This window comes from Melospiza georgiana, chromosome 8, assembly GCF_028018845.1.
Source record: "Melospiza georgiana isolate bMelGeo1 chromosome 8, bMelGeo1.pri, whole genome shotgun sequence".
Taxonomy (NCBI): domain Eukaryota; kingdom Metazoa; phylum Chordata; class Aves; order Passeriformes; family Passerellidae; genus Melospiza; species Melospiza georgiana.
The window spans coordinates 24,818,109-24,844,561 of NC_080437.1; the positions used below are offsets into that span (position 1 = coordinate 24,818,109).

At 45.8% G+C, this 26,453-nt stretch overlaps 1 protein-coding gene across 1 annotated transcript; it reads right to left on the reverse strand.

The window, feature by feature from the left end:
• ARL3 (ADP ribosylation factor like GTPase 3) lies at positions 1–26,408 on the reverse strand. The gene is made up of 6 exons (XM_058028856.1): positions 26,334–26,408; positions 16,192–16,335; positions 14,976–15,092; positions 10,835–10,885; positions 8,681–8,866; positions 1–294 (listed from the first exon to the last, which is right to left on the reverse strand). The coding sequence occupies exons 1-6, from the start codon at positions 26,334–26,336 to the stop codon at positions 247–249; spliced, it is 549 nt and encodes a 182-aa protein (XP_057884839.1). The 5' UTR covers positions 26,337–26,408; the 3' UTR covers positions 1–246.
• Positions 26,409–26,453: the final 45 nt, after the last annotated feature.

The following is a 26,453-nucleotide window of genomic DNA, read 5'->3' on the forward strand; positions in this document are numbered from 1 at the left end:
TAGGGAGGAAATATGTAATTCCTTTATTGGGATAAAAAAATTGATACTAAAGAGCAGGTCAAGTTCCAAATCCAGCAGTAGGTTTAAACCAACGTTGCTCCCTTTTTTCTCTCTTTTTTTTTTTTCTTTTAACAGCTGTAGCTGTGCACAGATGGAAAAACATTTGGTCAGAAAGCAGCAAATTAGTGTTTTCAGGCTAGAATTCTGCTCCCACCGCTCCTCCATTTCCATGCAGCTCAGAACGCTTTACTTCTTCTTAGTACTGACATTTTTGCACACCCAGTTCATGCCGTCCTTCAGACAGAGAAAGGTAACGTTAGTCAAGCGACAGGAGGAGGAATCCCCCAAGCCCACCCCACCACCATTCTGCAAGCATCATGTTCTGCCGCCTCATTGACCCCCTGCCTGCCCTTCTGTCCCCAAAACCACTGTGGGTTAAAAAAATAAGTGCTTCCTTGCTTGGTAGATGCTGTCACACAGAGGTTATTAAATCTTTCATCTGACCATAATAAAGTATCATCATCTCATCACATCACTATGTGTAGGTCCTACGAGGAAGGATCACTTTGCAGTCAAGGTACGTCAGTGGCAGATGAAGACCCCGTTCCAGGTTTGGCTACAGATGATTTGTGTAATCTTGGGCAAGTCATCTTATCTTTGAGACTGGATTTTAGGAGACTGTTACACAGTCAGCCCCCTGTTAAGAAAACAGGTCTAATTCTCTGTTCATCTGCAAGCCTTGAAATCCAGATCCATGAAAGTCACTGCAATAACCAGACCTGGACCCTGCTCCCTGTTTCTCAGGGACCCTACAGAAAATGGGCCCTCAGTGATCCCACAGGGGTTCAGTAAGAAGCTCTGTGGTCCTGTTTTAAGAGGCTGATATACTCCTTAAGGTATTTCTGTAAAAATGTGTGGGTGAGCTCTCTGGCCAGTGCAAGCAGGACGGCAACACTTGTGCTGTGAATACCCGATTTGTGAATTTATTGCTGAGATCCCAGAACAGGATATGCTATTGAAAGCCAAAGCTTCATCTGCTCCTGTCACTTATCTGTTAGGAGATGTGCCCAATGGAGCGCAAGATGCACAGTCTCCTCATATTTGTGTCCCATCAAATCCCTTACCTCTGTCCTGTCTACGAGGTATCTCTGCAGATAGGGAGGCTGAAGACAAAAGGTAGGGTTTTGGGGATGAGAGAGGAGCAGCATCTTTGTGTTTGGAAGTCAGTCAAATATCACCTCAGAGTTCAGAGTGGAGGGATTTCAGTATTATGTTCAGTGGTCATTTTTGTATCATTACCACAACAACCTTAGTTAGACCCTAAGAAAGGTCAGAGCTTTTGGGCAAACGTCACTGGTAGCCCTACGGTAGCAGTGTTGCTGATTTCCTATTCCCTTGTTCCCAGAGTGCCAAAAGGCTGCCAAGGAGCTCAGCTTCTCCAAGGACAGGCAGCCCAAGGCAGAATACAGCAGGCCCTTTGGGTGAGCTGACACTCACTGCTGTGCCTCTATGCTGTCCCTCAGCCACAAAGGTGGTGGCCATGTCAGAGGGGAGCTAAAGAGTTAAGAGAGAAGAGAGGGAGTCCTCAGGGCTTAATCAGAAGCAGAGAGGTTCTCACTTGAAAATACCAATTCACCTTGATAACTGTGCTATGTGACACTTCTTATCTGAAGGGGAGCAGCAACTTTTGAAATCAGCCCTTGTTGCTGTGTTAAATAAAGAATAAGTGAGCCCAGTTTGTGCTGGGGTGCACATGAGGCCCTACACTAATAACACTTCTAACTCTAACCTTGGGGAGGGTTGGTGTCTCCAGTTTCATTTATTTATCTCCCCAGCAGAGATCAGTGTAAAACAAATTGTCTGAAATCCTCTGAGCAAATGGGAAAAGATGAGAGGTAGATTCATTTTAAGGCCCGGTAGCTTTGTGTCTTCCCCTTTCAATAACACTGATAACCTAGGTGTAAAACATGTAATGCCTTAAGCAATCAATAGCATGGTTTAAAGCTTATCACTTTAGAGAGAGAGGGAGCGAGTGATTCCCAGCATGAGGAATGCCAGGGCTTAACAATGGGGCTGGAAGGAGAGGTGTCAAGCCTTTGACTCGATTGTGTGCTTTAGAAATCTGCATGATTGCCTGCAAAGAGTAAAAATAAATAAATAACTAAAAATGCTCTCACAATGATTTCAGCTTCCCCTGCCTTGGAAGCAATAATCACATTTGCACACATCATGGCATACAAGGCAAGCAGAGCTCCTCATTCATTTTGAATGTAGGTTTATTTGCTGAACCAGAACAGCTGAGACAGCTTAAAGTAATAAATATCAGCTGACACCCTCTGCTATTCAGCACATTAATCCCAAAAACAATACATCACTGCAAAACAACAAACACGCATCCTATCTTCTACCTAATCTGACCACAACCTGAATTCACAGTGATTAAAACACTGCCTGCTGCCACTGGGGAGCTGGGCAAGGAGAAAGGCAGACCATTGCAGCACCAGCACAGCGAGGGTCATAAAGCAGAGTTTATGATGGGATTTACCATGGCTGGGAGCCTGGCTGCATGAAGCATTTAACGAGGGCAAGAGAATGACATAGCAAAATGCAAGAGGAAAGGTGAACTCCAAACACGCTTGAAATACGTAAGTAGGTCACCAAACTTTTAAAGCAGAAATAGATTTTAAAAACTCTCTTCTGGCATGAGCTAATTGACAGGAAAAATCACATTTAATTGTAAATATCCCCCTGCCTGACAGTGATAAAGGGAAAATTAACATGTTCAGCTGTATCAGAAAGGTGTATGTGAGATGTGTTCCTCAGCTACGTCTGCAGCTTCTGCTGCAAATTTTTTTTTTAAGAGGAGTGTTGTTCTGCAGTGTCCCCAGATGCTTTGGAGAATACCAAATACAATGGAAAGCAAAAAAACCTAAAAGGTACATTTGCAGTTTTTCTACCTATGGTGTGAAGCAGGACAGAGCATTGGTGAGATAAAGAAATCCAGGGAAGCTGCTACAAACACAAAGAGCTGCTATAGGAAAGGCACATGGGAAGGAGGAAACAGTGCTTGAAAGAGTCAAGTCCTCAAGGAATCAACTGTTGTCATCCTTTGTCCCTGCACACTCTGTCCCTATATCTGCATGTTTAAAAGATGGTTCTGTGAAGAAAGTATAATCCCTACAGTAACATTTAGATCTTGATAGATGTCCTTGTGCTGCTTTGTTGAGACACAGAAACATTGGCAGGTACTCTGAGGACTGAGGCGGATACAATATTAGTATTCCAGCCTCAAGTCAACCCTGGGAAAACTTAGCCAGGGAAAGATTTCAGATCTTACAGCTTTGCCTCTCTTAGCTCCTTAACAAGCAGCTAGTAAACTTCACCAAAGCAAAGAGAGAGAACCCCAGGGAAGAGGATAATGCTCCTTGCAGAGAAATGCTGCTCACACAACCCCGCCTTGCTGCAGTCCCATCTGCTATTGTGCCAAGGGAGTTGTACTCCAAGGCCCTTTGGGAAAGTACTGGTAGAGCCTTCCCTGGGAGAAATAAAAAGTCCTGCTTAAGATTAGCCCACTGCTTGCTTATTCTCTGCATTATCAGCTTTGTGGCTATGGGAGTGAAGTAATCTGACTTCAAACACAGTGAACAAGTCCTTTCCACCCCATAAAAAGCCTCGCGATTTCTGCTCCCCTGAAAGCCTGGGATCAGGCAAGGCCACAAACTTGTGACCCCTAATGTGACCTTAAGGACAGAAAAGCTTAATCCTTTCATGTAATCCTCTGTCTGCCATAACAAATTGGGTCAGGCAAGTGCAAAATTCTCAATCTCTAGCATTTTTGGTATGCCTTATTTTAACTGTCACTTTCTTCTCCCTCTGCACAGCCAGGACTGTGCCTTCATTATCTGTCATTTCCTTGCACCTCTGGTGATCATACAGGCTGGCTCCTGCCAGTACATTATCCATTGGGTTTTGCCCGGGTGAAAGCTTATTTTCTTGTCCTCTGAGACCTTGTATCCCTGTAGACTCCCTTCTTACCCTACTTAAAAATCAGAAGACATTGTGGTGTAATCTGGAAACATGGTTGCTTTTCCTCAACATGCACAGGCTCTGCCTGCTCCAGGAGAGCTGCAGTCATCAAAACTGGTTTTAAATCATATTTAGAAATAGCTCCAGAACCTTGTTAAGATGTGGGAGATCCCTATCCAGCCTTTCCTGGCTAAGACTAAACCTAAGCTCTGCAGATACCTCATTGGTATGTGCTATCCGCCAGGGATGGTCCTGCTCTAAATCTTGCCCTTATGAAAGTGTTGAATTGCAGCACAGACATAACTTAGGTCTTGGGCTTCATTCTCAACTAGGTTGAAACAGCCAGGGAAGAGACAGAGCTTCAGCCTTCCCCACAATCCTTTGGGCCAGATGGGCTCTGGCATAAATTGGAAAAGTTTAGTGGCTACTCTCAGTTTCACTGGCTTTTAATGGTCTCCAGAGGGTCATTATGTTTGGGAGACTCTGGACAATTCGCTGCATCATCATTCTGGAGGACAGTTCCTCAGGGCAGGCTGAACTCCTGCTGCCTTGATTGGAAAATCTTGCTTCAAAGAAACAAGCTACAGAGCACACATCAGTCCCAAGCCTTAAGTCATATTTAATATCACACCCTGGCCCCTAAATAACACCTCAGCAAGAGAGGAGGCAGCAAAGCAGAAGGGTTCTGTTTGCTTTCACACAAACCCTGGCTGGCCAGGGTGGAACGTACACAGCTTTTGCACACCAAGGGCTACAATTTGAGACCTGGTCACAAATACCCCAAGAGAGCCTACATGGCACCAGAGTCACTGTGAGGCAATAGTTCCCTTATGTTCCTCTGCTGTCATCAGTAATCACCTCCCTCACTTGCTGAGGTCTCAGTGTAGGCTGGTCAGTACCCCGTTCCAGAAGAAGAGCCCAGATGGCTGTGGCAAGGAGAAAAGGCTTTCCTGCTTTTTAACTGGGGCTGAGGATAAGAACAGATCCAAGAAGACATTTTGCTTGAAAAAGCCTCGATGGCACCATGAAGTCTGATTAACAAGACAAGTGCTGCCCACAGTTCCAGTCGGGAGGTAATGAAGTCTTCAGCTGGCATAACAGGGGCTGCCAGCTGGCATCCAGAGACACTACATGGAGTTTCCAGTTAACCCAGTCACCTCTCTTCTGAGCCTGCTCAGGACACTGCTAGGCCGCTTTTCCAGAGTCCCTAATGGTTAATTTTAAAAGAGAAGATGACTATATGGATTCCCCCCTTAATTAACAGTTTTATTAAATAACCCATTTCAAATAATAGTTAAATTCTCTAAATTTATATCATTCTATTAACCATAATCTAATCTCATTAACCTTGAAATCCCCAGTCTTAACTACCCAGTTCTATACACGATGGTGCTAGCTGCTAAACTAATTAAATGACCTTCAAACTATTTCTCCTTCATGTATCAGCATTATTTATCTTTGCTCATTGCTCTTCCTTCAAGCTATCACAAACATCTTCCCATATGAACTCTGTTCCTGCATGTGCTCAGTAGAAGATATGCCACCACTCTTCCTTGCAAGATCTGTCAGTAATGACTCCAATTCTACTCCAGCTAATCCATTCCATCACCTGCAATGGTTGGTGTGCTCATTCTTTGGCTTTCATTCTGAACACCTGATGCTTCCCCAACTCCATTTATTTTGCTACCACTCATTGTCATTTCTCAACAAAGTCCTTAAAGCGGTGACCTGAGATTTAACCACATATGGAGAGCTCCTGTTCTGAGCCTCTGGTACCTGTGGCCCTGGTGCACCACAGTCCTCAAAAACATCTTTCCTAATCTCACTCTTGAAACAAGTTTTTTGATTCTCCTAAAGTTTGACCTCTCCTTCACATCCCAGGACTGAAGACACTATTTTTTCCTAGGCTGATCTGGGTTTACTTTAAAAGCCATCTCCTCAAACACTTTGTTCCATTTGCAAGGAAAGGGAGTGCTTGACATTCTTGCTGTCTGATTTGACAGAGCTGAAGTTATGACCAAAGAGAAAAGTAGGGGCTCTTCTTCCATAAGCTATAGAGAGCTTGCGACTTTCCTGACTTTTCTGCAATAATCATTTATGGAATAAACTGAAGTATTTAGGGCAGTGAGACTGACTACAACAAAGTGGGATGTTATCTAGCCTGCATCTAAACTAATTTGTCTAGATAAGCATGATGAACAAAATACATAGGCCTGCAAATACTTTTATTTAGTTCTGGTCTTCTACTTTCTGGAAGTGAATGCAGAAGCAGATTTCATTTCCCTGGCAGAGGGTATTGGACTGAGTATTTGCACTACTGGATGATTAGGGATGTGCTGTGCTTCAGGGAGGAGGCACAGTAAGAAGGTGCTGTCAGTGGAGAAGTGTGCAGCCCACTCCAGAGACCCCACAAATCTGCCTGAGAAGGAAGCACATTTCAAAGCTCAAGAACAGAACGTGACACTTTGTATCATTTACTTTTTCCACATCCAACACATATCTCTGAATTTCATCTGTCTCTTTACTAGCTCCCTTGGACTTCCATAACCTAGAGAAGGGCCTGAAGGGGTAGGAAGGCAACTTATGTTTGCCTGAAACCCTGTCAACTGCAGCCTTGTTTACCTGGTCAGATTTCTTTGGACGAGAAATTTCAGAGCAGAGATTAGAGCTGAAGCCCCTTATAACACTGGCTACAACATAGCTGAATTTGTAGCTTAGCTAACTACAGGCCCAGGCCAGCATCCTCTTTCTGGATGCCAGGGGAAAGACCATGTAGGAACAGGATCTGCCTTACTTCTGTTTTTTGCTCCCAGTTCATGGCCCAAGCTCAGAGAGGGAGTGTTTTTAAATTATTCAGGATCTGAGGAGAGCTCAGTTCCTCAATTAAAAGCTGCCTCTAGATCTTACTGGTCAGCCATTGCCTGCACATCCCTTCTTCAGAAATTCATTTAAGTATTTTTCTGATACTGTTTTTTTTTCTGATACGTTTGGTCTCCCCAACATCCTGTGCCAATGAGATCCAGAATTTAATTATGCCACTTGCAAAGAAGCACTTATTTTTATTTCTTTTAAACCATTTTCTGATTATTTCATCAGGAACGCTCTTCCTCTAGCAGTGTAAAAATAGCATACAGTCTATCTGACATTTTTATACCTTATTTTATAAATCCTGAAGATGTTCCCACTCTCTGTCCTCTCTCTTACAAACTGCTAGTCCTAATTTATTTATTATCCCTGTATACAGATGCCACTCTGTGCTGCTGATCATTCCTGACAGAGGATCTTCAAATCTCTCCTAATTCTAACCAGATATGTGGAGTGTATTTTTTTCTGATTAGGGTAGTTAAGAGCCTAGAAGAGGTTACCTAGAGAGGATATGGAATTTACATGCTTAGATATAACTTGACTGGACAAGACTCTCAGCAACCTCCTCTAGACTCACAGCTATCCCTGCTTTAAACATGAAGTTGGTCTGAAGATCTTCTGAAGACCCTTCTACCTAATTTTTTGTAGGATTTTATGATTCTACTATTACTACTAAAACCTTTTTAAATGTGGCAGAGACAGAATTTGAGGTCATATCCAAGGTATGGACTCACAATGACTTTAATCTGCTAGAAAAGATGTTTCTTCTTTGCTTTCTTGTAATTGTCCAGTGTTTGAATTTTCCTCTCTGGCCTTTGATGAGCTCTGTTCCCAAGGCTCTGCTTCTGAGTAATGGCAGCTAATTTTGAGTCCATCGTTGTATAATTAGGATTGTTGTTTCTCATGTGCATTATTTTGCCCTTGTCAACACTGAATTTCATCTGCCATTTTACTGTCCACTCAGCATGGAGGGCTGCTTCTGTGACTCTTCATACTCAGCTTGAGATCTCACTATTCTGAACTGCTCTGTAGCATCTGCAAATAAGGTTTTACTGAAACTGCAGTGAAGATAAATGTCTTCACCATTCTGTTTCTTTAAATATCAGTGAAGGGAGTACTCAGATTTCGAGCTCTGCAAATACCTCATTAATTCAGGAAAACCTAAGAGTGAAATAAACAAACCTAGGTCCCATTTACATTACAAAGAACTACTATACCACAGGAACTGACTACAGCACAGGAGCCCAAGATACAACTATTACAGTTCAGCACAGGGACACAGTTCAGACCCCTCGGTGTGTTTTTGCTGCCCCACATGCTGACATTAGAAGTGGTTGTTGCTCCATGTGCAACTCTAGCATTTCTCTGGATGAGAAAAATTGATCAGTTTTTCTCCCTGGTGCCTGGGTTTAGTAAAATGCCAAATGACATCAGTAGCAAAGGTAAATCAGATTTCTAGAGTGCACACTCGTACCAGTCAAAGGGTTAATAGTAAAAGACAATTTGTTTTGTGAGAATGATTAACCTGACAGCAGTCTCTTTAAAAGAAATCAATGTCTTCATCTGGGCCAGCTAAGGGCTCCTGGGTGGGGAGGCAATTGCTCTCCCCTTTACCAGGGATGGAGAGAGCCCCAGGGCCCCCAGCTCTCCCTTCCCTTTGCGCAGGACGCAAGACACGCACCCCCCGCATTTTGCACTGCAAGGCTTTGGCTGTGCTGACCCCACCCTGCAGATCAGCAATCTCTTACAGATGGCCTGCTGGCACAGCAAGCCTTCTGCAGAGCCTCACCTGTACTCCCTCTCCTGAAAGAGCTGAACAAGACTGGATTTGCCAGACTCTGTCCCGGATTGTGTGCAGGTTCAGTCCCTCGGCAATCTCTGAAGCAGGGGCAGCCGTCAGCAAATCCTGCTTGTTGGCAAATATCAGCACGGGGACTCCACTAAGCTTTTCTTCATCCAAAAGCTCAGCCAGCTCCTGTATCATTTACAAGGAAGTGGGGTGGGGGAAAGATGGTGAGAGGGAAGGGAAGAAAATCTTCAACCACCAATGCTTGTCTCTAATTAGAAATATATTTAGGGCAAATGCTAGAAGAGTGTGTTCCAGTGAAACCTAGATCTTATTACAAGAGAGCAAAAATGTATACAATCATCTCTGCCCAAGGTTCAAAAGCTATTTCTTCCAATTGCAGGTTAGAAAAATCTTAATTTTGGTCTGAAATTAGCAGTTGACTTAAAGGCTACAACACCATGTTTTACCAGTCTCTGATCCCAGTAGACCAAAACTGATGAAACAGCAAAAAACAACAAGTACATTGGCAGTATGAGGAATCTGTCTTAAGTTATTGCCTGACTGACCTGATTTGTACCTGAGCAACCACTCACACTGGCCCTGGTATCTTTGCTCATTATGAGTTTCAAGTGGTTGTTCGAAGTTTTAATCATTACAATTTAAATAGGAGAAGACTTCCCAACCCCCACCTTCCCCCCAAAATGGAAATCTCCCTCCCACAGGAAAGTGCTGATAATTTTGAAGGCATTGATTAGCTGAAGACAAGCTAGATGAGCCTTAACAGTTGAATTTTGGCTCCATATGCACAGCACACATTGGATGGCATCTTAAAAAATGGGTTTGTTCATTCAAAACTGGTTGACTCAAAAAGATGTTTTAAAAGCTCAAATCTGAATCTGCAGTGGATCAATGGTGGCAGAAATACTTCATGTCTAGGTTGTGCAATGGTCTCATGTGAAAACGGCACTCAGTTTCAAGTCGCTTCCCTATGGGAACATATGACAAACTCAGCAGAACATGAACCTGTAGGGACTGCTGGCATTGCAGACAGATGAGTATAGGAGATTTTTGTGGCCGCCTTATTTAGCTGGAAAGATCTCATGCTCTCAGATAACATTCTAACATCTTTTATCCACTGAATAGAAACTTCTGGATTAAACAAGTGCAGTCGGGGAGATGCTAAACTGCAGTGGAAATACAACTCCATCCCCCTCAAAAGCAATGTTTGGTTTGGAAGCCAGGATGAGAGGATGGAGTTATAAACAAAACTGGCTGGGAAATTTTCAACAAAATAGCTCTTTCATCTGACATGGCTGATTTATTGAAACCAAAAGTGTTTGCGGAAATATGAGGAGGGGTTTAGGCTGGCTCCACCTGACTCAGGCAAGTGATCTAAGCTGCTGCTTCCTTTCTATCTCTTTTGCCCAATGAATATTTAATTACTGATATAAAATGAAATAGCTCCAGCAGGGGAAAGATTCCCCCACCCCTAGAACAACCAACAGTTCTGCTGTTGGGGTATGTCCATGAGACTTGAGAGGCAAAAGATCAAGTATCTCCTTCAAATCAGGCAGAACAGAAGGCTTTAATCTACATCTCCCATTTCTGTGGGGTAAATCTATTGCTAGCTATTTTGGGACACTGTCACTTTCAGAATTTTACACAGTGAAGTTTAAGTCCTATTTTTGCTCCAACTTAAACCAAAAAAATGTTACAAAACATTAGAGCTTTGTAAAATGGAAATCTTATTTTCTGGCCAGTATTAGATAGTTCTTAGCTTTTTTACAATTACATCCAAAAGACAATCAAGTCAATATGATTTCCATTTCAGCTTCGTAAATAAGAAAATAGGATTCCTCAGGGTCTTGGTTTGGCAAGGTTTAAAGGACTTAGAGAAGTCTGTGCTTTCAGTATTAGGCTCCATTTGCTATTATTGTATAACTTTAATGAACACTGTTCTATTTAAACAGAATTAGGCTACCTATTTTCCTTGTTTCACATCTACCAAAATAATCTGTATTGATGTTGAAAGGCAAGTCTCTTGAAATGCAAATTCCCTTCACGAACAACAAAATCTTCTTCCTAACTTTTGTGAGCAAGGGGCACTCAGAAGCACTGAGTCACTTCAAAGGAAGCTGGGCTTAAGTAACTTACCTGACCTGTTTCTTCAAACCTCTTCCTATCTGCACTGTCAATGACATAGATCTGAAAAAAGAAATGACAGGAAAAGTTACTCTTCCCAGAAGACACTCTTCCACAGCAGCATGTGCTTAAGTGAGTTTACACTTTTGGGCACAAAGATCCTTGCTATTATTTGCAGCAAATGTTGAGAAAACTTCATGATGTTCTGAAAGGAGAGGAACCACCTCTTTTAATGCCAGAGGAGTGGACAACCATGTGGGTAGAATCAGAAAGGAGCTAGCAGAAGTACTGGGATGCTGTCACCATCACCACAGCATATATTATCTGAAGAGAATGGGAGATTGCTGGTATTGTTTCAAACTTATTGTTACAAGCTGAAGCTGACCTTAGGAGGGCAAAACCTGAGAAGCCAGACATGGCCTTTCACCCCAGCAAAGTATACAAACACTGGCCTGGTGTGACTGTGCCGTGCTGCTCTCTAGCATCATCTCCTCAATAAGCCAAGGCACACAATGGCACTCAGGGGACACATGAATGTGCTGGGGACATTGAGTCTGTCTCCATCAGGCAATCCTACTGTAGCCTCTTGGAGAGGGTGGTTGGGTATGAAGGCTGGATTCAGCCTGCAAGACTCCATCTTCAGTTGCCATCTAAAAAAATGGGGAACCTCAGTACAACATGCAGGCAAGAATAGACTGGTATCCCTTTTTCATTGCTTGATACATGAAGGTTTTCAAAGAAGGATGCTGGGATAGCAGACAGGGATGGGACTGGTGACAAACACTGAGCATTTTGCTTCCAGTTGCTGCCATTCCCCATCAGTAGTGATTGAAGCTGCTAGCATGTCATCTGCATGCACTTTGGTGGCTTACAGGGAGCAAGTGTCAGCCTGGTTTTCAGGGAATAGATGAGCACAGCACCCTGCCATCAAGATAAATGGCATCCTTGCAGGCAGTCTCAGCACAAGACTCCATGCTTCTAGGATAATTTCGATCAAATAGTAGGAGGAGGGAAGATCTCTAGATCTCTAGCAGCAATATCTGTTAAACTATAGGCACTCTCTTAATGAGCAGCATTTGAGTTGTTTGAAATGGGACCAAACACGCAGCAGGAAAATCTGTATGCGAGCCTGAGGAGGTAACCCAGCAACCTCCCAGCCGCTGTGCAGATCACTGGGGGCTGATGTGCCCTGACAGGGGCTGGGGGACGCAGCAGGGCTGGACGCAGCTGCGTGGGGATGCGTCAGCAGAGCCCGCACCCGCTGCCACGTGATGGGGACCAGCCCGTGGGCATGACACACAGGCCTCTCCCTGCAGTGTGATCCCCAGCACGTGCACCAATACTGCATCAGCTACACACGGCCTCCCCGCCCCTAGCAGGCACCCACCCCTGTGCATCCCATGTAGGGTAGGAAACACAGAGCAAAAGAAAGGCAGAAGCTGCAGGGCTGGCAGTTGTGTTCTGGGGCGAGACTGGACTGTCACCTGTCCTCCCTCTGGCCATCTCTGGGGAAGTCCACAACACATGGATGCAATGGTCGAGTGCTGCTTGTGAGCTGAAAGGCAGCACCTTCCATATTGCAGTGCTTCTCTAAGTGGGAAGGAATGGCTCTGGGTCCCATCCAGCCAGGCTTTCCCCTGCACTGCTCATTCCTCACTAGGGAGCTGTTTTGCAAGATGAGAACTAGATACAACAGTGCTTGGGGCAAAAGCCACAAAAGCACAGCACAGAGAAAGCAAAGTATGTGCCGAGTGCCTACTTCCAAACCAGCAAGCACTGTGCCAAATAGCTGCAGGTGCCTGTCTGAATATGCAATCAGCCAGATATCCACACCTTATTTGCCTGCGTTAAGCTTCCAAATATCACAGGTGTGTGATGCAAGACCAAGCTCTCATTCAAAGGCACCTGCATGGATTTGAATTTGTAATTACTTCCTGCTTTTTAATACTCTTTAGAGGGTCCTTTCTGTTTTATGCAATGCAGTTTAGGGGAAGAGAGAAGCAGGGGGTCCTGGGAACTGTAGTGTATCTCATGTCCAACCTCCTTTTATGGCCAAGGCCACACAAGAGCTGTTTTTGCCTGTGGGGCTTGGTAACATAGTTTACCAATTGGAACACCATGCTGGAGAATGGAGATTTGAGAAAGAAATTTCTGTAACGCAGGGTACCTCCTTTGAGAAACAAGCCAAAACACAGCCTGGAATAAATGGGTTGGGCAGAAATTGCAAGTGGTGGGACTAGATGAAGAAATAGCATGAGGGATAAATTGGCTCAATTTATAAATGCACAATCTGCACCAGGTTTGTCAGAGGGTAAAATTGCTGGTTAAAACAGGGGTAAGGACTGGCAGAAGACAGAGCAAGCCATCAGCATACACGTGATCCCAGTTTTGGTGTGTATTGAATAGCAAAGCACTGCCCCAGCATGCCAACTCCTCCCAGTTTGGGACTGGGTGTCAGCATGAAGTGCAGCTAGGGGAACTCAAGTCCATTGGTGCACCAGCTATTTCTCTGAATTCACACTGCTGCTTCCCCCAAACTGACTCTGCTTCTATCCACCCATTTTCTTAGTCATATGAACAGGTTTTTTTTCTGTACATTGCTTTAACTGGGGTGAGAGAGGGGCAGGGAAAACAACTGCTTTCATCTCCTTCAGTCTTCAAATTCACCTTTATTTCTGCACCTCCCATGCAGCACACGCTAGGAAGGGTGGAAGGCAACAGGCCAGTGTAGTTTATTGTCTTCGCCAGCAGAGTCTTCCAGATACTGTTTTGTGGTTGCACAGCCTCTGCATCCTGAGCACCTGCCACAGCAGGCAGAGATCCCAATGCTGCTGCTTTGCAGGGCTGACCTTGATCTGCACACTTATTGCCTCCCCACCACCCACAGCGCTAGAGCCTGGGCCAAATCAAGGCACAGTCACCTCACAGCCACACCATCTCTGTCCTCAACAGCCACAGAGGAGCACAGTGTGTCCTGCTCGTTTCTCAAACCCAGATCATACCCCATGAAAAATCTCACAGTTCCTCTTTGCAAAAGCAATCAGCTGGGTTTTTGCAGTGGTGGCTGTTCCTGAACTTTAGATTCCAAATTAAGGCTCAAAAATGAAGATTGGCAAAAGAGAGTATCAAGGGTTTACTAGTCACATTTAAGTAATAGCTTCATTTGGACAATGTTTTCTAAGCCTGCAGGCACAGCCAGGCCTTTCAGCAACTGGACACGAGCCTTGGTGAACAGAGTCCTATTCCTAGTTGCACTTATCCTTCCATGCAAGTGCACTGAAGCTTCTGACACATTACTGAGTATATGTGTGACAGGAGGGAGGAATGGTGTCCTTCTGAGAGAGCTTCCTACTTTCCCATGGGAGTCTGTAGACCTTGGTTTTTCTCTGTTCCCACAGGCAATAGTGCCTGGGGCAGAGAGAGGCCTGCAGCCCCCAGTCTGCCTTCATCCTGGCATATGTGGCTGCATGCTAGAGGTGATCTTTGAAACTAGCCAAGACAGCACCTGGAGGGTCCCAGGGCAATGTGCTCTGGCATAGAAAAACAAAGGTCCTGCACTGTAAATGTAATTGTGGTCATCTGTAGCTAATTGTAAGGTAATTACAGCTAAGTTGTCGAAACCATTAAAAGACAGCCTTACAATTAAAGGAGAAAAAGACAAGGGGTCTCTCTGTGTCCCTCACTCAGAAGCTTTCTTATCTGATGCCAGACAAAGCATTTAATTCTTATGCCTCAGTTTTCCCTACCTATAAAACAAGGGCACCATACTGACCTACCTCTACACATGATGTTTAAGTCACTAATGCCCACGACAGGCCTTCAGAGTCTCCAGTGAAAGGAGCTATAGATGGGTAAAGTACATGTTATTAATGTTCTTTCATTTGAAAGAGACTGAGATGAGAGGAAAGGAACTGGCTATAAACAGCACCATCCTGTGAAAGTAAAAACATGCAACTGAATGATTTCTGCAAACATAACTGTATTTTTCTTACTGCACTCAACCAATCTTGCCATTTAGCTCAGAATAACTCCTGTTACAATGGCAATGGTGTTACTGAGGGCTGGGACATTACATTACTTGTTTCTGAATTTCTGGCTGCGACCTTGGAAAGCCATTGCATGAACACAGCATTCAGCTGCAGCCAATACTCACAAGGATATCAGTGTTTTCAAAATAGTTCCTCCAGTATGGTCTGATCTTCCTCTGTCCGCCTATGTCCCATACGTTCAGTTTGAAGCCTTGAGACTGTACACTTTTGATGTTGAAGCCCTGGAAAGAGCAGAAACAAAGCCACATAGAGCATAAACCTGAATGGCTGGAGCATATTCATAGCCAGACATTAACACCTTATATATCCCATGCCTGCAATGTGCATTGAGATGGACTGGGCACCCACAAAGATGGATCAGCTGTGGGACAGGCACCAGCAAAAGCAGCTGCTAAACCATCAGTTTGTCAGTGCTCTTGGGTCAAGGGTTGATGCTGTCATGCCTATGGAGACATATGTTGCAGTTAGTGCCCTGAGAGAGCTCAGCAGGGTGGGTGCAGGAAGAGGTGGGAGAGCTGCAGATAAGGAGAAAACAAGGGCACTGTGAGAAGCAAGATTGAGCTTGTGAAAGCTGAGTAGACAGTCACAACTAATATGAAGCCAGAGGTCTCAGCTCCATTCGACACGACACAGCTAATGCTGGGCTTAAAAGAGCAACAGCTGCACGTCTGAAGGGTCCATTTCATCAATTAGAGCACCAACTGAAAGTGCATTCAAGTAGAAAAACAGGATGTGGTGTGGGCTGGCAACGCGCTGCCACACCACCCAGGGGACCAAGGCTTGGAATTAGGGTGCCAGGGCTGGGAGCTTTGGGAGGCAGCTACAGGGTGGGGGGAAGCATATCCCATAGCTCTCTAGCAACCTCCTCTGGAGCAATGCTGCAGTGCTTCTGAAGGGAGCCATCACTCTCCTCCAATCCCAAAGCTCAACCAAAGGGCATGAGAGACTTTAGAGAGGAGCACTGGTACATGCAGAACCCTTGGAGCTGGTTGGGTGAAAGATGTAAACAGACAAGGGTTCGTCCAGTGCTGCAGCATCCACTCTACATGTCCCCTGTTTGGCAAGGACAACAGGAACAAAGTCTCATCCATGCAAAAGCCTTTTGCAGAACTCCACAGCACTCATCCACTTTTGCACTACCTGACCAATGTGGCCTGAAGCTCTCTGGCTCCTTCAGGAAACCTTCTCTTAGGCAGAAAAGACACAAACTTAATGGTGCACCAGGCTCCAGTTGCTCCCCCTTTTACAATCATGAGCACTTGGTATAACATGGCAGGTGGGACCACAGTAACTGCCTGAAGAAGGAAAGGCCTTCCTCACCTGTGTTGGGGTGATGTGGCTGATGTCCTCTGATGCCAGCTGTTTCAGAAGTGTGGTCTTGCCTGCATTATCCAGTCCCAAGAGGAGGATTCTCACCTCCTGGTCTGGGGTGCTTTTTAGTTTGCGCAAGATTGACAGTAAACCCTAAATGCACAAGAGAGACCATAGCTGTTATTTCCCCACCCCAACTCTCGTCCCCCACAATGTTATACCCTCCTACCTTGAAATGGATTCTGTTTGGTGGTGGCTCCCAAGACACCCTAAATACCTTTCTGCAGTCCTTACTCTCATTTCATTTCCTACTCCGCCCTATTTTCTTCCATCTCAGAGTACCAACAAGGTCTCAGACAGCACAAATGTCACACAGTGGGGTGCCCTGCTGGCTGCACTGCTCTTGTCACACAGCTGTTTGGCATTCCCTGTGCCAGGGAGACAGTGCCTATGCATATCCTGTGCAGAAGTTTGCAGACCACATCCTTGCAAGCTCTTCATTACTTTAATCAGAGGGAAAACTCCATTAATTTGATCTGCCTCCTAGGTAACTACAGCTTACAATGTACCTAACATTGGTTCTTACAGTAACTACCCTGGTCATCTCAAACCCTGTTTATCTGTCTAAAACACGCTGAACCCATGGGGCATGGGCAGTTGTGATTCTCAGGATGTAGCACTTAACAACTACCTCAGATTACCACACATCCTCACTAAGAAAAGCACAGTGGATTCCAGTCATTACCCAGGCTCAGCTCTCTGAGCTGACAGTATCACTCAGGATTAGGAAACAGAATATGCAGGTCAGCTCATTTACAAACATGCACCTTATAGCAGCACACCCAAGCTTTTGTCAGTGCCACCAGTCAGAGACCAGCACCTCTCTAAAATGGCTGGAAAAATATTCTGGATCCTGGTACATAACCAAGAGATGCAAATCACCCTGCTACCACCTGCCTCTCACTGCCCAGCCCACCCCACAGGAGAGGGACAGTTGCAGCCAAGGGCACAGGAGCAGGCTGTGACAGCAGGAATGCCTCAGTGTCTTTGGCACGCTGCCACACTCCTCTGCAGCCCCTGCATGTCAGGGACTCCTCAGAGCCCAAGAAGCACACACCACACTGAGACCTGCCTGTGGACACAGGCGCTCTTGCTACTAATTCGCCTGAGAAAATCCAGGCAACACCTACAGCCCCTTCTGAAGCCCTCAGCATTCCTGTTCCATCTCTCCCAGACAATTCCCTTGTCGAAGCCCACTAAAACCAAGAGCCAGGAAGAAAGTTCAAATATCAGCAGAAACCTGAGCCCACGGGGCCCACATCTCAAACCTTTTTGTTCTCCCAATAGCAAAATGGAGAAAATGCTTCTTGTCGACCTGCAAGGGTGTAATCAGTTAAATGTCTTGAAGTGCTTTGTTGCTATGAGGAACTAAACCCTCTAAACATTCCTGCTGAGAGCCAAGGACTATTTGAGCCTTGAAGGTTGCTCCCAATCCCCTCCAGATCGTGGCAATCAGAAACTTGTCCTCAGGATAAAGAGCTGCACGTCGCAGTACAACTGTCACCACTGCAACACATCCCTTGTCTCCAGCAGTGTCCTTCTGCCCACTCCCAACCTCAGCCACTCTGCAAATGCTGCTTCTGACTGCTCACCTCCCTGCTCCCAGGTGGGAGTGCTTTGGGAAGGACTCCGCACCACAGGTCGTGATGCTAAAGCTTTTAGTAACACTCAGAGATTCAAATGCATGTGACATCTGATCCACCCCTGCAAGCATTTTCGATTTCAGAGTAATTTAATGGGTTTCTGTTAAATTACCAGCTACAGCTCAAAAAACGTGTGTGATGTGTAAGAAACAGGGAGGAGAGAAGGAACTTAGTAAAACTGGGTTCGAAAGGTATGTGTAAAAAACTGCAGGATTGCTACTGTTGCTGTGCTTTTAAAAAGCACTGTGGAAAGCTGAGGTTCGGAAATTCAAAGCTTGTGCAAGCAATAGCAAATCTGCAATAGCCCAATAAGCAGGCTCAAGGTATCACCTATTTTGTAGATGATAGGCAGGTAAAAAACTGGGAATCCAGGCCCTGCTCAAGAGCTGAGAATTAGAAATGGGCTCTGTTTGGTAGAGGGTGCTATGCCTGCTCAGTACAGGCACCAGCACAGGCACAGTAAATCCCCAAACAGCTTTTAGTTGAAGTGTACAGGCCTGTAACACCACGTGCAGGGCCCTGAGGGCCAGATGCTCACAGCTGGCTCTCACCCATGGGCCCATGGCTAATGAATTTGAAGGGCTGTGTTCAGTGCAGCCAGTCACTGCAAGCCCCGCCAGCCCAACAGCTCATCTCCCTAGCCATAGGGCTCAACCCACGTCCTGCCCTGATGATGGTCTGCACTTCCACACATCTGAGGAAAGAGAAAAGGAACAGCAGCAAAAATACCTCTAGTGGTTACTTGTTTATATGCATGTCCTAAGTGCCCTTGACATCATTAAAAAGCACAAGTTTTAACTGCATGACTAGCAACACATTTTCTTTTCACCTGCTGTCAAATTTACAGTTGTGTTTGTTGGCTTGTAAATCTGTGGATTTCAGCTCAGTGTGGACAGACTCCACAGGAGCAGGAACTCTAAAATTCACACATTCTCCTTCCTTTCTAGGGAAACACTGAATTTGCCATTCTTATGGGCCTGACCCAAAGCCAATGTACATCAGCCAAAGCACCACTGCCGACTTTGGAGAGCTCTGAATCAGGCCCTATTATTTTAGTTTATTGCTCACAGTTAAAAAAAGAAGCTGTTGAAATGCTAATCCTATTCACAGCTCCACTTGCTAAGAGCAGAGCAGTGTATCCCAGAGCAGATCAGGATTAGGTGCCTTTATATTTCAGAATTCAACTCCAAAATACTGAGCGCAAGGAAATGTATTACAAAGTATTGCTTATCTACCACGGAGCAATTCTCAAGGGTCGGGAAGAGGAACAGTTGTAAATGTTAATAGAGCTTCTCCCATTGTAGATGGATGCTATTTCTGGGCTAGTATGACAGCCTATGAGAAAACGATCAGCATCGTTCCATATTCTACTCAAGTGACACTGCTGCATGGCTGATCACAGGATTATCAGGGGTAGCCAATAGAAGAGAAGATATATATAGAAATAAAAGTATTCTCTAAGGTATAAAGTAAGCTGATTTAAAAGGCTGGAAGACAAGCAAGCCAACATAGAGAAGTGGACTTTATTTCAGTAGCTGCCAGCATGGTCTGTATATACAACTTATATCCAGAGCCAAATAATAGTATTGGCTCCCATGACTGTTACTATTTTGTAAATAGTATTTAAAATGTGAATCCCTGTAGTTAGCAAAGATTTAAAACTAAAGAAAGCCATGTCCAGATGCATTTCTCATTTTTTTCTTTTTACTTTTTGTAAATTTATCTTGTGAGCATACTGATTAGAAAGACAGAAGGCATTTCCTGACAGCTTAGTAGACTGGAAAAAATAACTCAGCAGAGTTCCCTGCTGCATGCCACCATGATGTGGGACAAGCAGCCCCTGTTGCACACACACTGATGGACAAGCACTCCTCTGCCGGCAAACACAATGCTGAAACTAACGGGCTGAGGAGAGTCAGAAAGCAATGCCTTGCTATTCATGGGATTTGTCAGGTAGAAAGCCGTGAAATGGGAAGATGTGGTGCAAAGAGGATGCACAGAAACAACACAGGAGGAGCAGATTTTTGAAACAGGGCAGGTAAGAAATGTCTCATGCTGGGACTTAGCCAGTAGTGAGAAGGGAGAATTCCCAGGATGACTGCACAGCAGCCAGGCCAGTGGCACTTGCTCACTGGAGTGTCCAGGGTGAGAAGCAGGACAAGTCTTGAGCAGGCCAGGGTGGATGTGAGCTGGCTGAGGAGCCGCAGAGACGCCTCACAGGAGTGTAAGGGCAGCGTGTCAGCTGCACAAAACTAAGCAGACTGCGGCATCTGTAACAGAGAAGGGAACTGCAGATGCTGCTCAGATAATGAACAGCACAGCATGGCAGCGTGTGCAGCCTTTGGAGAAGGGCAGCCAGACAGAGCAACTCAAGGCTGGGCACAGTCAGGCAGCATCCGCTTCTTGGTCACCTCTGGGTTAAGCAAACTATGTCTTATATCAGATTGGCCTGTTTAAAAACATCTTTGTCCTTGGTGGAGAGGGTTTTCTTTACAAGCACCGTGAGGAGACAGACTGATGGGGTCAGCAATGAGGAGACTGCATTTTCCAGACAGTGAGCGGGGACATAGAATAAAGAAAAAGAGACTCCTGACAATTACTATGAAATCAGAGTGGGACATTAAATTCGAAGATGCAACTAAATGGGTAAGAGCACTCATAAACACATTGAGCATGAAAGCAAAGCTAACCATCTTATTAACATCCTTCAGAAAACAGGGATGTGTGGTTTTATGAAAGTATATCATTGCTAGGTTTAAAATACCCACCAAATTATCAAAGGACTTTCAATTATAGCTGCATGTAGTAATCCTATTCTCTCTCTCAAAAAAAAATCCTACATATATAAAAATACAGTGACATTTATAGTCCTAGCTAAGGGTTTTGTGGGTTTATTCATGCTGTATATGGGTCTCTTGAACTAGTTGATGCATGTAACTACATCCTGTACCACAGAAGCCACTGAAAGGAAGATTCACTTTACAGGACAAAGCAAAAATTGGTTTGGGACAAACAGAGCATTGAGATAATCTGTTTAAATATTGTATCAGATTGGCAATATAAAGCCATAATGGAAAGAACAATTCTCCCTTGTACTGAGGGCTGGATTCACGGGGCGTGGATAAAAAGTGTGGCCCGCAAGCTGCTGCAAAGCACGGTTGGTTCTTATTAGGAAAGAGAAGTAAATGTATTCTGTTTAACTTTGTTAGCCACAAGGCTCAGATAATGAATTTAAAATAAAGTCACCCTCAGTCACCACCAATTGCTTATCTACTAGATGTGGACATTTAGGTAGAATCAATTCACTTCACCAAGATGGAATAGAGCCACAAAGCTCAGCAGCTCAGCCTGCCATTACAATCACATTTTCCCCATCTCTATACCCCTGCAGAGATGCCCTCTTCCCCACTACTGCAACCACAAGTCACTTTATCCTCAAGACTCATCTCAGCCAAGCACATTTGCCATCAAGATGACAACTCCTGTCTCCCCACAGCTCCCCAGCACTGCTGAGCTCGGTTCTCAAACTTCTGTGACTTGCCTACAACCGTGGGAGAAGCCTCACAAAATATCCATAAAACCAGCCCATGATTCTTCTGCTAATTCCTTCTCTGCCACACCTACAATCCTTGATGAGGTTTAGGCAGCAAATGTGTCAAGTTCAAACCTGTCTTGGATTCTACTTATTTGTATCAGTTGGTTATCTCTCACCCCAGACAGACCGTATTTCCATGGCATGGGAGCACCTTGGTGCTCTGCTGGCACAGCACCTAGCACAGCTCTGGGCACCAATTTATTTATTTGCTTTCTGTTAAGCAATATGGTAGCAGCTCACCATTTTTAAAGTGTAAGTTAAAGATAGAGGGTACACGTGATGATTTCAGAAAGTCACACAGGAGGAGCTGACACAGGGAAGGACGAGGGGCTTAGCTGAGCCAAATATCTTGCCTTGCACAGTGGATATATGAGGCTACATTTGTCATCCAGGGTGCAATCCTGCACACACAGAGCTGGAGGAGGGGAGTCCTTTCTGACAACTGCACTGATTAGCTGGTGCCCTGAAGAATGACGTCTGATTACCTTTATCTTCGGCTGCAGAACTGCAAATGTCACTAATGGTCATAAAATCATCCAGTCTTTTTCGAAATACAACCGAAGTAAATTAATCTATTGAGCTCAGTTTATTCAATACTTCTTACTCTGGCAAAACTCCCAAAAAATCATTTGCTTACTGCATGTCTCCACCATATGGTGTCATTCAATGCAGACTTTCTTTCCTGCATTGAAATCCAAAATTTAATGGAGTCGAGTCACCTACAGAGTTTTTCCAGCTCAAACCTACTAATGTAGTTTTCTGTCAAAGAGGTCACACAGCACTTTCCAGTTTGATACATAAACCAATACCAGCATGAATCTTCTTTTCATAATTAAAATCAAACTCCTCTGGTTTCAGCAGGTTTGAAAGAAGTATTTTGCCCTGTGCAGAGAAGAGCCAATGCTCAGGACTGGACAATGTCAGCAGTGTCTGTCAGGTTTCAGAACTTCAAAGTCTTTGCTAGTGATTGGTATACTCTCCTATCTGCAGGTGATTTCTCATATCAACCTCTCAGCAATCAGTAAAATAAACTAAAAATCAGGACATTGAACTGCACTGAAAACTAAAGTAGGGAGACACTTATAATACTTGAAAGCATTTTAACGGGGCCGTTTTAAATAGAGCCTTACTACCAAGGAACAAGGGACAAAATAAAGAATTTCTAAGTATGAGGTACGCCTAGAGCAGGCAAGACATACATGCTGGTTTTCCTAGAAACATGAGCTCAAGACCAGGAGAAAGATGCCTGACTATGCATTTAGCTATGCTGTTATTTTATCCTCTTCACCAGATGTGCCTTATGTCAGCTAGGCACTCTGTGACTCAGTTTCCTCAACTATAAAACAGGGCCTCACTTTGACAAATCTGGTTTTGACACAATGATGTCATCTTCAATCAATGGTTTTAGAAAAACACTGGCCATCCTCTGGCCTCAGCATCTATCACTAACATACCACGTCTCTTGGTAAAGATTGTTATTTCAGTGACAATAGGAAGCATTACTGTGACGAGGAACCCACAAGCTCTGCTTCAAACAGCATTTCCTAAACTTTGGAAAGCAGCACATCCTTTCATGTAGCAGCCTCCCTTCGCCCTTGCCATGCGCCCGCTGCAGATGCTGCTTAGCGGTGCCAAAGACTTCCAGCTCCACACATCTCTCATGCTTTGCAGTTTTATGGCTCATCCTTCCCTCTGTGCTCCAACTATGACCTTCCACCACCCCTGCCCCACAGCTGTGAGAAATCCTCCTATGCTCTGCAGAAGAAGACACTGCCCCTCTGTACTTACTCACTTGGATGAACACTGAAATAATTTAAACCTCAGCATTAACTCTCTTAGCGCTGGAGTTGGAGCAAGCAGTCGTTGAGGGGAGTTTTAGCTCTTCCAGTGCCATCAGGACATGGCAGGAACGTGCTCACAGGCAGCTACCATAGCTCAGATGACAAGCAGTAAATTGTTACATCAAGCTGTCTGGATGATTTCTGACTGCTGACCCATACCCCCAGGCTGCCATAGCTGCTTTGGATGTATTTGCTGCTGTTTCAGAGTTTCTACCACAAATGATTATTCTGTTTTAGTGAAAGTTGAGAATCTAGAGAGATAGTGCATTGCTCTCCAGTTCTCTGTCCAGTCCACCCAGCCCACCAGGCACCCCAAAGTGCCACCCACCCTGCCTGAGAGGCTATAATTCAAAAAACAACTCCAAGAAGTGGAAAATAGACAAAGAGGCAGTAAAATGTTGTATCAAATAACACGAGCACTGGCGAACACCCAGTCATCCTCTCGACACACAAATGCCTGGATAAGAGCAGCCAGATCCCAGACTACAGCAGCTTATCAGGACATCATAAGGCACAAGAGCAGATCTGGCAGCTGCAAGCCAAATGTGTCCCACAAAGCACTGCACTGCTGGAGCTGCCCTCATCTTTACAGCAGATGTCCATCCTGTGATGGCTTTGGTGCCTGGTGTAACATTCCCTATCACCAACCCATCTGAAATAGAGCAGATCCCACAGGCTTTATCTCAGTCTTCTTCTCTGTGACCCAGCAGGTAGGTGTGCAGCCAGAGTTAACCCAGTGAAGATGAGAAGCTGCCTTTGGTGCTCTTGCTTACACCTCTTCTCACGCACGAATCCCTCTACTTGCATGAATCCTTCAACTTATGTCCAGAGGGCTCCTGGACAAAATAAGGCTTTACTCTTGGGAAAGCTTGTTCCCCATTGCTATTGCCTTCTGCTTCTGCTCTCTCTTCATGCAGCATCCTCATCAGTGGCTCCACATCCATGGCAGCTCTGTCACCACCCCTCACCCATAGTTCCAACCCTTTCTCACTGCACTTTGCCAGCATCCCACTTGTCCCACCCCAACTACTCTGACATCTAAACCCAAATTGTTCCCAATACCTGCATGACCCTGGTCCATCATCCAACCTTCCTCCAACCTCAATTTAGACTGCACTACACCCTCACCAGTCTCCCAGCATTGCCCTCCACCCAAGAGACCCAGTTGTTCCCTTCAATCCCTGCTAGTACCTCTCAAATAATTTATTTCTTTCTTCCAACACTTCTTTTCTTCCTGGGATCTTTCTTTCTCTCATCAACATCAAAACTCCACTTCCAGTCTTTCCCACAGTTTATTCTTATTTCTTCTTTTGAACCCAGACTGTCCCTCATCGTGCCAGCCCATGGCAGAAAACCCCAGAGCACACAACATCCCAGCAAACTATCCTAGCCAGCCAAACACTGACTGGGGTTTCCCACTGACTCACCGGACTGCCCATCCCACCCAACTGGCAGTCTTCTTTCAGCCCCTGAGCACTCTGTCCTGGACATCTCTGAACACCTAACCCCTTCATCCAGTCTCTTTTTGCCATGATTGATACACAGCCCCTTCTCAGGCTGTGTATCAAAAACCAGCCCTTCCACTTCAGCAAGCTCTCTTCTAGCTCCCTCAATTTCTATAGACAGGATCCAAGTCTCAGGGTTGCCTCCTCCCACCTTGGCTGGGTTGTCCAGTGCACCTTTAGAGTCACAGCTGCTCCCAGACTCTTCACAGGCAGTCTTTGAGCACTGCCTTCCATCCTTGCCAGGCTCTTCCATTGCTCCTTCCCTCCTCAGGCCACTGCCATCCTGGTCCCCAGCCCTCCCAAGCACCCACCCCTCCATCACACCTTTCACACCTTGACTGAATCAACTCCAGGCATGCTGATTCCATCCCAGCAAAGAGCCCCCCATAGCACCTTTGAGCCTCCCAGCCCCTGTCTAGACCTGATTCACAGAATCACAAAATCAATTAGACTGGAAAAGACTTCTGAGATCACCAAGTCCAACCTATGACTGAATACTTATACGTCAACTAGAGCATGGCACCAAGTGCCATGTACAATCTCTCCAATCTTTCCCTAAACACCTCCAGGGGTGGTGACTCCACCACCTCCCTGGCCAGTCCTTTACAATGTCCAATCACCCTTTCTGTAAAGAAATTCTTCCTAATGTCCAGTCTAAGCCTCCCCTAGCACAGCTCGAGGCTATTTCCCCCTATCCTGTCACTTTCCTCCTCTTCAGACTACACAATCCCAGCTCTTTCAGCCACTCCTCACAGAACTTGTGCTCCAGGCCCTTCACCAGTTCTGTTGCCTTTTTTAGGACTCAACCCCCTTTTTTGTGTCCCCCATAACATCTGTGTGCTGCCAGAGCCCCAACCCCAACCAGGGTCTTCCATGGCTGGAGGCCCCAAAACGCTCCCTGTTCTCATTCCTTTGTATGGGGGCCTGAACCTGCCCAGCCCCAGGCCTCCATCCTGACTGGATGTCCAGGTGGCACTCAGACCCCAGGCCGGTGTCACACAGTCACAGGATGGGGCAGGCTGCAAGGGACAACAGTTCGTCACTGCTTCAATCTCCCACCCAGGCAGGGTCATCCTGGAGCACATGGCACAGGATCGTGTCCAGATGGTTCTGGAATATCTCCACTGAGGGAAACTCCACAAATTTTGACCAATCTGTTCCAGCGTGTGGTCACCCGCACGGCAAAGTTCTTTCTTGTGTTCAGGTGGAGTTTCCCGTGCATCAGTTTCTGCCGTTGCCTGTTCCCCTACTGCCCGGCAGCACCCAGCAGAGCGTGGCTCGCTCCCCTGGTTCCATCGCCTCGGCCCCCCCTCTCATGGCCCAAGGCCTGCCCGTGCCTGCCACGAGCCCGGCCGGGCCCGACAGACCCTCCGGCCCCCATCACCCCACGCTCCGCGGGGGGATCACCCGCGGCCTCAGACGCCCCCGGCCGCGCCGGCCCCGTCCCTCAGCCCTCAGCCCGCCCCGGCGGCCCCAGGCCCGGCCCCGCTGCCCCCGCCCCGCTCACCATCCTCGGCGCGGCCCGGGGTTACCATGGGCAACTGCGTCACACCCACCCGCGCGCCGACGTGCCCGCGCCGGGGGAGGGGCCAGCCATGGGCCCGCCCACGAGCGAACGGCGCACGCG